Below are 11790 nucleotides of genomic sequence, written 5' to 3'. Positions count from 1 at the left end.
GTGGGAAGATGGGTGTTTGCAGAAGTGGCTGTGAGGAAGAAACAGAGTGAATTGTTAGGGATTAGATGTGCTTAGGACTCAGCAGAGGAAACTCAGTCGGTTTGCAGCAATTCTGCTTTGTGAAACAGTCTGTGGTGACAGAGAGGGGACAGGGGACCTGCCATGGCCTCTGCAACAGAGCTGGTGTCTCCCTGGCAGGGCTGAGTCCAGCCTGGCACTGGATGGTTTCTGTCCTGGTGTGCTGAAGACGACCCAAGGCTGGGAGAGCCGCAGGCACAGGAGCTGGGGAGCTGGCAGACAGCGTGGAAGAAGCTGTTTGCATTGCTCCAGCCAGGGCTGAGACTGCAAGGATGCCTTCCAGGACCAGCGGCCAGCTGGGAACTCAGCCAGCACTAAATTCACACCATTCTTTTACAAATCAGGTTGGTAAGAAAAACACGAGACACAAACTAGTGTGATTTCCATAGCAACCTCAGCGGAGGTTGAAAAGTCTTTTGTAAACATAGGGCTGAACCTGAGGATCAGCTCCGATTTTCTCCACAGAAAGGGGAAGAGAATGGAGGCTTAATAAATTCAGGCCATACAAATGCACTATAAATCTCAGAAGGAGCCATTCCCAACCTCTCTGTTCCCCTTTCTGTCACCCTCTCCACATGCACAGCACGAAGCTGTCTGAAACCCAGAGCCCAACTTCCCGGCTCTGGCTTATCTCCATAAACTGCACAAAGGCTTATGCCCCTCTTCCATTGCAGCTGACCTTTACTGGCTAATTCTGTGACGCACACACAGCCCCAGCACATGCCATGCCATTTCTGTAGGGCCACAGCGACTTGAAATGAAATTTGGCTTGCAGTGGAGGCCTGTACTGCAGCCAGCTCTGGCTCCTCTTCCCCACCATGGCTTCCTCCAGCTCCGTCAGGCAAGCCTGGATTTGGGTGTAGCAGCCCTCAGCTCATCCAAGTGCTGTTCCTGCAAACCCCAGGTGTGAATATGGATGCAAATGTTAGGAAAATTAATCGACAAACACCAGAGGTTTATGTCCAAAAAAGAGACAGAGGAGTCCTTTTACTTTATTCCAATAAAGGGAGAGGCCATGGGGCATTCCTCTGGGATCTCTCGAATTTTTGGAGGAGGCAGCCTCCTTTTTATCCTCATTTCCCAGCCACATTTCCCTTCTTTCTTTCCCCATTGGCTCAGGTACTTGAGAGGTACAGACTTCCCAATATGCCTGATACCAAAGATTTCCCTCTAATGCATAACCCTCCCTTTTAATTTTTAATTCTTATGGAATTTAGGGCTTTTCTTCCCCATTGTTTCTTTCATCTCTCAATGTCTAATTTCGTTTATCGGCAAACCTAAAGTTTATTTGTAAAAGCAAATATCTTTTTGGAATGGAATCCTTCCCATTGTTTCTTTTATCTCCCAGAGCTAGTTTTATCTACCAGCAGACCCACAGCTTGTTTGTAAAGACAAATCCTCTATTCCTCTCACAAAGAGCACAGCATCTCCCCCCCTGCTACCTGCCCACACGGTGCTGTGGGGAGCGCTGCTGCCGTTCATCACTGTCAGCAGACAAAGACCACGGGCCACGCTGGTTAATGACCAAAGTGACACGAACAGATGGCGCAGGCAGCCTGCCACGGGGGCACCAGGAAGTGCTGTATCGCTTACACCCTCACAGGGAAGGGATTTGGCAGGGCTGAGGGCACCAGTGAAAAACACACTGAATTTTCACCCTGCTCAGGCTCTGCTGGACAGAGCGCGGCAGATGCCGGAGCTGCCTCGCTAATGCGGCCTGCTGGGGACAGCCTGCAGCCCTGAGAAGCTGTGTGAGGGGACAGGGGACATCAGAGCTCAGCAAACGCAGCCTGGGCAGGAGCAGATGCACGGCCACAGCTGGGACATGGGAGCAGTGACGCAGGGAACAAGCTGTATCTGAGTTTTTGAGTGTCTGAGGGAGGCTGGAGCCAGGCCCTCCTCAGTGGTGCTGAGCCATGGCATGAGAGGCTGGAGCACAGGCAGTTCCACCCAAAAATGAGACAGGGGCCTGTTGGAGTGAGCCCAGAGAAGACCAGAGGATTGGCAGGGTGGAGCACCTCTCCTACAAGGAAAGGCTGAGAGAACTGGGATTGTTCAGCCTGGAAAAGAGAAGGCTTCAGGGTGATCTAATTGTGGCCTTTTAGTGCCCAAATGGACAGAAGGATGCAGAAGGACTTTGAACACAAATTTGTACTGACAAATGGGGGAACTGCTTCAAACGGAAAGGGTGGCTTTAGATGAGGTATTAAGATTAAATTCTTTGCTGTGAATGTGGTGCAGCTCCAGCACGGATAGCCCAGAAACTCTTTGACTGCTGCATCCCTGGAAATGCCCAAGGCCAGGTAGGAGAGAATTCTGAGCAGCCTGGTCTAGTGGGTGGCATCCCTGCCCACATCAGGGGCTTGGAACAGGAAGATCTTTAAGGTCCCTTTCAACCCAAACTATCCTGTGATTCTATGAGGAAGAACTTCTTCACTGTGTGAGTGATCAAGCACTGGCACAGGCTGCACAGACAGGGTGTGGGGTGTCCCCAAAAGTCCTCTGGACACAGTCCCGAGTGCCACGCTCAGGGGATTGTGCTGGATTAGGGGGGGTGGACTGGGTGACCCCAATGGTCCTTCCCAACCTGAACCATTGTTCTGTGATTCTGTGCCTTCAAAGAATCCCACTGAGGGTGGCAGAGCGCTGGGACAAGCTGCCCAGGAAGGCGGTGGAGTGTCCCTATCTGGAGATATTCCAAACCCACCTGGACACATTCCTGGGTCACCTGCCTTGCCAGGGGGTTTGGGTTGGCTGATCTACAGAGGGCCCTTCCAACTACACAGTTTGATGACTCTGCCTTCAGCTTCCGTCCAGGCTGCAGGGTACGGACATTAGGAGGGGGAATTTCTTCACAGAAAGGGTGATTAGATATTGGCACAGGCTGCCCAGTGAGGTGGTGGAGTCATTGTCCGTGGAGATGTTCAAGAAACGACTTGTAGCACTCAGTGCTCTGGATGACAGGGTGGTGACAGGGCAGAAGTTGGGTTCGATGACCCCAGAGGTGTTTCCTCGGTGTCCCTGCCCCCTCACGGACTCAATTCCGTGGCTCCTTCACACAGGGATCCCTCACACAGCTCCCGCCTCTGCCCGGCCCTCACCGCACCCGCCATGACGGGGCCGCCCGCGTCGCGCGCCGTGACGTCACGGGAGGGGCGGGGCGCGGCCAGGGCCGGAACATGGCGGCGCCCTCGGCCCCGCGGCCGCCCCGGCCCCGCAAGGAGCCGCAGCCGCTCGTCATCCCCAGGAGCGCGGCCGAGGAGCAGCGCCTCCGCCTCGAGCGCCTCATGAGGAACCCGGTGAGGGCACCCTCCGGGGCACGGCCCGGGGCGGCGGGAGAGGAGAGGGACGCTGAGATCCCCGCGGGATCCGTGAGGGGTAGAGGGAAGCCGAGACCCCCCACCCCAACCACCCCCTGGGTCTGTGAGGGCAGAGGGACACCGAGCCCCCCACCCTCGGTGTTTGTGAGGTGAGAGGGACACTGGTACCCTCTCGGTGTCTGTGAGGGGGAGAAGGACGCCGGGACACCCCACCTCTGGCTCTGTGAGAGAAGAGGGACTAACACCCCCTTTCCCTTCCTCCGGGGTCCGTGAGGGGAGAGGGACCAACCTCCCCTCTCTCCTCTCCGTGTCCGTGAGGGAAGAGGAACCGACAGCCCCTCCCGGGGGTCTGTGAAGAGAGAGGGACCAGCCAATCCCCCCTTTTCCTTCCCGATTCCATGATGGGATCGACACACGCCCCCCTCCTCCTTGCCGGGTCCCCAAGGGGAGCGGGACCGACCCCCCCACACACTGTATTGCTGTGAGGGGAGAAGGACCCGTCTTTTCTGGGATGCTGTGAGGGGAAACACGCTTCTCTGGGAACCCAGGGGCCCCTCAGTGTTCTACCCGCTGCTTTTTCCTCTGTCCACCGCTTTTAACGTGCAGGAGCATGACCCTGGTCCTCTAACTGGGTGTTCTGTTCCTTTCCTGAGGAGCTTTTTGCCAGGAGGAGACTCAGCCCCCGCTCTGTGTGTGCTGGAGCAGGCTGAGACTCCCTGCAGCACATTCTTCCTCTGACCTTGCACCATGTGTTCTCCCTCCCCTGCTCTTCCCTGTCCTCTAGCTCTGGCATGGGAGGTGCTCAAACACCTTTCATCATTTCCCAGACCTGGTAGTGGAATTATACCAGTTCCTGCGAGTGCTTGGAGGTGCTGACATGCTTCCTTCTAGCTCCTATGCTGAAAAGAGGCACAGACACTCCTAATCCTCCTGGGGTTTGTTGACCTGCAGGCCTGAATGTGAGGGACAGAGAGGATCCCTTCTGATTCTCCTCTTCTGCCTGCTCCTGATCCCTGTGCATGAAGAAATTGCTGCAGCTGTGCTCCTTCTGAGATCTGTCAGTTGGTGGAAGAGGCTGTTGTCAGACGTATCCCGCCTTTCAACAAAGTGTTAAAATTGCAGACTTTGCTCCTGGAAGATACTGATGGCTGCTTGGTTTGTTCTTGCAGGAAAAGACTGTACCAATTCCTGAAAAACTGAATGAATGGGCACCTCGACCTCCCCCGGAGTTCGTTAGAGATGTCATGGGTAAAGATTCTGTTCTTCAGATAACTCTGGTATCAGTCACAATTAACTTTAAAAAACCTTTAGCAGGGAAGGACAGAGGTGGTTTTCTGCTGCTCATTTTGCTGGAGAAAAGAGGTGTGAAATGTGCTTTGAGAGTTGATTTTTCAAGTTTTATTTGGTTCTCTGATTCCACTTTTTTGCTGGCTGTCAGAATGCAGAGAGAACAAAGCCTGTGGCACTGCAGCACGTGGGCTGCCTGCAGTGCAATAAGCTGCTGCTCTGGTGATGACAAGTAAATGATGATGAGTAAATCTGTCCTCTCCATGGATCTGAGAGTGCTCTGGAAGATTGGCAGTGTGAAGTCCTTCTTTTGACTGCTTTGAGCCTGCACCTCAGGCTGTGAGAAGCAGACACATGCAGCAGGTGTGAATGTGTGTGCTCAGGTAGGGAGCTGGCAGCTGTGCCAGGACCCTGACCCAAGTACTCTGTGTACACTTTACTTCTACCTGCAGGGATTAAATGGAGCTGCTGTGGTATAAACTGCATGTAGAAGTTCTGTCTTTCTTTGAGACCTCCATCCTTCCTAGAGGTTGACCTGTTCTTATTTCAGAATAATTGATCTTGGACTCAAGTTTTTATATGCTTCTGAATAAAGTCTGCTTATAGTAATTCTCCCATGGCTTTTTCAAATAGGTCTGCTATGTGCTTGAGTGAATGGTCTTATTTTTCTGGGGGTACCTGACATGCTAGGACTCTGTTGGTATCAAGAGCACCCCTGTTGCAGTCCCAGCTGCTGGGTTTTAATTAGATGTTTTCTTTGAGGTTTGTATTCCTGTGCTTTCCCTTGAGAAAGGGCTTGGGAGGCAGGGGAAGAGAGTGGAGCACGATGCCTAAAGCTCCTGCAAGGTTTCAGCATGCAGGCTGATGCCAGGAAGAGAGAGCTGTAGGAGTTTAATTTATGAAGAAACAGTTGAAAACTGTCAGAGGATCTGTTTTGCATGGGAAAGTACAAGATCACCTTTTACCACCTTTCCGTTGACCTTTATTTTATATTTGAGAAATGCTGAAAATTAGTTGGAAGCAACATCAGCAGGGTATTGTAGCTCACCTCTGCCTGTAAGAAATTGTGGAGTGCATTTCATCTCCAGTTCTTTGCCTGCCTTGTTGTGCAGCTAAGGGTGGGCTCTGCAGGGGCGTAATTGTAGGACCTGCAGTGACCCAAAAATGTGTGGGTTTGCAGCTCACTCTGCTTTTGCTTGTGAGCTGAGTTTAAAATGGTGACACACTCTGTGTGCTGTTGGTAGATTTTCATCTGACAGTGCCCTTTCCTGTGTCCCATCCCGCAGTGTCCAGCTGCAGTGATTTGTGAACATCTATTTCCCTCCTTTCCTAGCAGACTGAGCTCTCCCTTGTTGCAGGTTCCAGTGCTGGGGCTGGGAGCGGGGAGTTCCACGTGTACCGGCACCTCCGTCGGCGAGAGTACCAGAGGCAAGATTTCATGGATGCCATGGCTGAGAAGGTCAGCACAGCCCTTTATAACTCCCCCCTACCCCAGCTGTTTGTTGCTCTTTGCAAATCTGTGTTTTCTTTGAAAGTCATGTACAAATAATTCCCTTGTCAGAGGAGTCTGTAGGAGTGTGTGATCCGTGGTGTCTGTGTCAGTACTGAAACATTTGGTGCTTTGTGTCAGACGTGCTCCATCTCCTGTGTTCCCTGGGGTCCTAGCACGCTGTAAGGCCTCATGGGAATGTGTGTGTTCTCAGGCTGACTTGAAAATGCTTTAAAAGCTAGAAATCCTTGATAACACTGCCTTGCACAAACAGAAACAAAGTGAGTGCCTGTGCACAGAGTTCAGATGTTTCTTTTAAGTCCTGATTGAGTAGAATGCCCCTCTTTTAGAAAACACTATTGATATACTCTCTCTTGGCCGAGATGAGCCCGTATGTTAATGTTTGTGTCTCCAGTTATTCATTTGTTTTTACTGAAACGTTAATTAGGGCAGAAGCCCAGCCTCCCTCATCTGCTCTGGTGAGGATTCCTCCCTCAGAAGGTTCCAATGTTTGGCTCAGGTTGCAGGTTAAAAATGCTGTCTGTACAGGAGCCATCCCTAGGAACGTCGCTTTGTATAAAGAAGCCAGGCAAAATCTGGCAGAGCTCCCTTCTGTATTTTGCTAAAAGACTTCTCCCTAAAAGGACATGACTTTTAAAATAAGTATTTTAATTTAGATTGTGACCAAAGTATGACATGTGATCAATTACAGCAAAGACTAGATGAGGAATTCCAGAAGAAACTGGAGAGGAATAAGATGATTGCAGAAGAGCAAACAGCAAAACGCAGAAGGAAGCGGTAAGGGCAGATTTTTCCCAGGAGGCTTGACATGGAAACCCTCACTCCCTGTGCCTCATCTGTAGCTGCATGCTCTGGATAAACACTGTCATTCTGTGTCTGCATCTATCAGCTGGGAAGTCTGGCTGTGGAAATTAAATTTGTCAATGTCAATGTTTGGTTTCCAAAGGTAGCTGTAGACCTGACAGGCTTTGCTGGGGTGGTTTCTTTTCCGTGCCATTGCTTGCAGGATAACTTTGGACCGGTTGAGCTGCTTTTGCTGACACTGTGGTCTTGACTGCAACATGCCTTGCTGCATATTTGTTTTAACAGTGTCAGGAAAGGTTTGTGTCTATATCTGGCTTGAGTTTATGTCTGAATCATTTGGTACCAAGCAGTTTCAGTGCAAAACTGGGTGCTGCTTCATGGGTAGGCTGCTTCTGCCTACCCCATTGAAATGTCTGGCAGGTGAAGTCTAATAAGTTAGGTGGAAATACTAAAAAAATATTAAATCCATATTTCCCCTAAATTTTAGACAAAATTAAACACTTACAAGATTGATGCTCTCAAGAAATAGACTGGCCATTTTAGTGCAGTGACACAAGAATTGAAATCCCACTCCCTGTGTCCAGGATAGGTTTCAGAAAAAGCAGAGAATTGTGCCTCTGCTCTGACTCTGAGCAGCCTCTCCTTTGCTGTTTTGCATGCTGTGGCTGAGAGTTGCTGTGGAAAGGCCTGTGCAAAGTGGCTCACTGCCATGTTAACACTAAAGTGCACAACACAAACACTGTTGCCATCTTAGTTTAATTTAATGTGGTCCAACAGATGGCCAGCAAGTCAGATCTGGCCTGCTGCCTCTTCCCTGGCTGAGATGGAAAACAACTGTTCCAACAGCAGATGCTGCCTAAACACCAACACTTCCATGTCCCCCTGCTATGCTCTAATGGTGTGACTTTGCCCTGCAGGAGCCCCTCTAATTTCCCTCACCACCCTTCTCTGTCCTGACCCAACAGGTTCAGTTCCTGGCTCTCTGTTTCAAGAGAATTCACTTTTGCTGTTGAGAGAGGAGCATGTGAATGCCAGGCTACTCTACCTGTATCTGCCATTAACTTACCTGGTTGTCTTTGCTGGGCAAAGAGAGCTGGATTGTATGAATTGAGATTCCCTCTTACCCCCAGTGCTACTCCTAGGGCCTGACATCCTGGGAAAGTACAGCCAAAGAGGAAGGTCAGAGCATACTGCACTATTTTGATTTTCTTCAATTGTAGGATATATTACTGGTGTTTTTCCCCCAGTGTTCAGTTTCTGCAGTCTGGGTTTTAACACCATTTTCTTTCTGTGTTTATTAGCCTAGGTAGATAAAATGCGAGGGCAGTTTCATTCTTGTTCCATCTGTGTTCTTGGAGATTCTTATGTATCATAGTTCTGGTTGCAGTGGAGTCATGAAAGACTTTTTAAAAATTCATTAATCTGAAAACAGCATAGAAGTTTCTCTTGATCACATGCTAAGTTTGGTCTTGCTGAATTTTCAGTTGAGGCCAAATTTAAATTGAACTTCTCTTCTGAAATCAGCTTTTCCAAGATGTCTGTAATATGTCCTTTATCAGTGCATGAATGTGCAGAAGCTTTACAACACTGGATTTGCCAGAGATTCTTTTTTCTTTGCTTTATAGCCAGAAGTTAAAAGAGAAGAAACTGCAAGCTAAGAAAAATAAACTTGAACAAAAGAAGCAGGAAAAAGGTCAGTGAAATTTAGTGTACTTTTCTCAGGACTTGGTTCTGTTCCCTCATTGAAGCTTAGAAGGTTTTTTCCCACCCCCCATCCCAAGCATTCTCAATACATGGATTAAAGCCTGAGCCTTAAGCTTGTTATTTTAGCTGATGTTTCAAAATCCGCTTTGAAAGCCATCTATGTTGAGATTTAATCTTACAAATAACTTGGCTGTTTGTGAATATTTTCCATTTATTAGGGGGGATTTTGGACAGCAAACTCTGGAATCTGAGTTTGGGGATATTTTGCCCCAACTATTCTGATGAACTGCAGATTCAGAGCCTCACCTGAGGTTTAGAAAGGCAGGATTGTTCAAGGCTGTGCTTTTTTAAAGTGTATTTTGAATGTGTATGGGAAAACAGGTGGAAAAAAAATGCACAGCTTGGGCAGCAAGAAACAGAGTTACAATTTTGTGTGTAAGAAATTGAGCCACCTTGGTACCATCTGTTCCACAGGACTATTTTATTTCATAGAAATAAAGGTGAAAACTCTGACTGCCTCTGTTCTCCTGCAACATTAATTTATCTCTTGAAATTTAATGTTCAGCAATGTCAGTGTAACTGTTTGCTCAAACTTTTGCATACTTGTTGCTTCTTTTCAGTGAGTATATTTTGGCTTCCTCTTTCAATGTGAATTAGCACACAAATGGTTAATCTTAAAGTTACAGCAGTTTCTGGTAATTCTGCTGGAACAGTGGCTTGTCTGACAGTTCTACCTTATTTGTGCTTTGCTTTTCAGAATTGGATCTGTTTCAGCTGAACCACTGCCAGCCTCCCATGTAAACATGGGAGGACAAATTGTTGGGTTAATTTTACTTGTGACAGCAAGTGAATGTAGCAGAGTGAATTTTTTGGGTGTTTTGTTTTGGTCTTGTTATTTTATTTTATTTTTTTAAGCTACTCGTTTATGAATTGTAACTGGGAGGAGAATTTAAGCATGAGTCAACATTTGTTCATTTTGAGTGAACAAACAGAATACCCATCCCTTAGGGAGTGGCTGGGAGAGAGGAGAGCTGGATCAGGGACTGGCACTGAGGTATGGGATTGCCCTGTACCCATTCTGGGGCAGGAGTGGTTTTGTTTGGCACAAGTTCCTGAAAGACAGAATCCAAACTCCTGGACTTTGTAACAGTTCTTAACTCTTTGCAGTCTGTGTAAGAGTTCTCTATGTAAAATAATAATATCAAGGGGGAGTGAAGTCCCTCTTTAGCCATTTTTAGTCAACTGGGAACAGCTTTTTTTTAGTTTTGTGTGCCCTGGGTTGTGATCTGAGAGTTTTTTTCAAAATGATTAAAGTGTGTTTGTTGGATACGGCAGGCAAACATTTGTCTTCCTTTTTGAATGAATAAATTAAACCTCTGAATTGCCATGTTTCATCTTTGTTACAGTAAAAACATAAAGAATAAGGGTTGGCACTGAATGAGGTCAGCTGTTGATGAGCAAACTCCCAGTTAACGCTCAAAGTTCAGCACTTCACCACGCGGTGGCATCAGACCACTGATCCTAAATCCTGCATGAACTGGTCAGGACACAGAGTGTGACTGGGCCTGAGGAACAGGAGAGAGCAGAAAAATGGCCTTTTGTGCCATACCTCATTTTTGTTATCGGTTAGTAGATGTATCCTGGTTTTTTAGCAGATTTCACAAGATTTCTGTGACCCTTGTTAACCTTAGGCATATCTTCATGAGTTCTTGTACTGACAGTATAGCAAACAGTCTGTAAAAGTTTATGGCACCTCATGGAGTTTCTGTGAACTTGGATAGGTTGTAGGAATACACTGAGTCTTGCCTGTGCCTTCCCAGTGCTGTGTGTGATCCTTCAAAGTTCATCCCAGCCTGCAGAGGTAAGACTGGGAATGAGATAATGTCACCTCAGTGTTTGACTGTCTCTGTTAGAAAGAAATAATGTTCCAGAGGAGGTGGAGCTGTTTAATGATGGACTTGGTATTGGAGATAAGGGAATTCCCCGAGGGAGAATTTGATATTCTGAGCTCCTCATCACCTGGTAGAATTAATAGAACCTGATTGCTGTTCCCTGAGTATCTGGGACTGCTTAGTTGTGAGATGCTTAACAAGGAAGACACAGGGGAATATGTTACCCTCTGTGCTAATTAGCCTGACCTAATCAACATTTGCTGACCACCTTGAGAGTGTTTTGCTGTGAAATGCTTGACAGGGAAGCCAGGTGGGAACACCTCATCCATTCATCCTGTTTGTGTTTGTAGAACCCGGGCAATCCCAAGAGCAAGGCAGCAGCGAGGATGACGAAGAGGATAGCAAGGAGGAGGAAGAGAAGGAAGATGATGCTGAAGAGCCAAGTTTTGTGATGGGAAGAGGATGAGGCCTTCCAGGGACAGCTGGAAACACTGTTCATTGCTTTATATTCAGGAGCATGAAAGTCTTTCATCTCAGCCAAGCAGAACCCATTGGCGTACGTTACATCTGCTTAACGGGGCATGGCCTTCACGTCACAGGCCTGAGAGAAAATGATAGAGAAATGCCAAATAAGAGATTTTTTCTTAATTGCTTGTATAACTGCTGTGCAGTCTGCTCTAAGTTTGCTCTAAAGAGTCAGCCATAAGTCTCTATGACCCTAGAGTTCTTTCTAAAATGGCCCAGAGTGTTTTTCTGTCTGAAAGCTAAAACATAACTATTACCATTTAAGGGAAATATTACTGTGAAGGCTACGTATTCTACTTATCTTGAAGCTGGTAGCAGTGGGATACATGAATCTAGGGGAAGAGTTTAACCTGAAGTAGAAAAGTGGTCTGTAGCCAGACTCTCCTGCACTGTGAGTGTTCTGCATTTGGGGTTTTGTATGGGGTCATCTCTAACCCAAAGAAATCAGTTTATGTTGCTAGACAAGTTCTATAGATTTTTAATCTGGATCCCTTTTTTAATGCTAAAACTTTCCCTATTGCTTTTCTTCCATGTTTTCTAAATTAATAAAAGGGATGTGTTGGATTGTTCTGTCTTCTATTTTTCTTTTTGGAAGAGGATTTCAGTAAAATAAAGAGATGCTGCAGTGCTGCAGGAAGGGACAAAGAGATCAAGTGATGTGGCACACACG

General features: G+C 47.6%; 1 protein-coding gene across 2 annotated transcripts; it reads left to right on the top strand.

Moving 5' to 3' along the window:
* Nucleotides 1–3210: 3210 nt before the first annotated feature.
* PRKRIP1 (PRKR interacting protein 1) lies at nucleotides 3211–11684 on the top strand. Of its 2 annotated transcripts, XM_054646795.2 has the most exons (6): nucleotides 3214–3377; nucleotides 4568–4646; nucleotides 6044–6144; nucleotides 6887–6972; nucleotides 8625–8692; nucleotides 10946–11684. In XM_054646795.2, exons 1-6 carry the CDS (start codon nucleotides 3258–3260, stop codon nucleotides 11059–11061), a joined length of 570 nt encoding a protein of 189 aa, XP_054502770.1. In that variant the 5' UTR covers nucleotides 3214–3257; the 3' UTR covers nucleotides 11062–11684. The 2 variants fall into 2 exon arrangements, with proteins under 2 accessions (XP_054502771.1, XP_054502770.1); XM_054646796.2 differs by lacking the exon at nucleotides 6887–6972 and having other exon boundaries at nucleotides 3211–3377; nucleotides 4568–4675.
* The last annotated feature ends 106 nt before the right edge of the window (nucleotides 11685–11790 follow it).

The sequence above is a fragment of the Agelaius phoeniceus genome, chromosome 20 (assembly GCF_051311805.1).
Source record: "Agelaius phoeniceus isolate bAgePho1 chromosome 20, bAgePho1.hap1, whole genome shotgun sequence".
NCBI classification, from domain to species: domain Eukaryota; kingdom Metazoa; phylum Chordata; class Aves; order Passeriformes; family Icteridae; genus Agelaius; species Agelaius phoeniceus.
This window is presented reverse-complemented; position numbering and strand designations above follow the sequence as displayed.

Bases quoted from the DNA above. Each gene is read 5' to 3' on its own strand.
- PRKRIP1 (XM_054646795.2), top strand. From the start codon at position 3,258: ATGGCGGCGCCCTCGGCCCCGCGGCCGCCCCGGCCCCGCAAGGAGCCG. The intron at 6,145-6,886 runs GTCAGCACAGCC...GATCAATTACAG, and splicing joins TGGATGCCATGGCTGAGAAG to CAAAGACTAGATGAGGAATT. The intron at 6,973-8,624 runs GTAAGGGCAGAT...TTTGCTTTATAG, and splicing joins GCAAAACGCAGAAGGAAGCG to CCAGAAGTTAAAAGAGAAGA.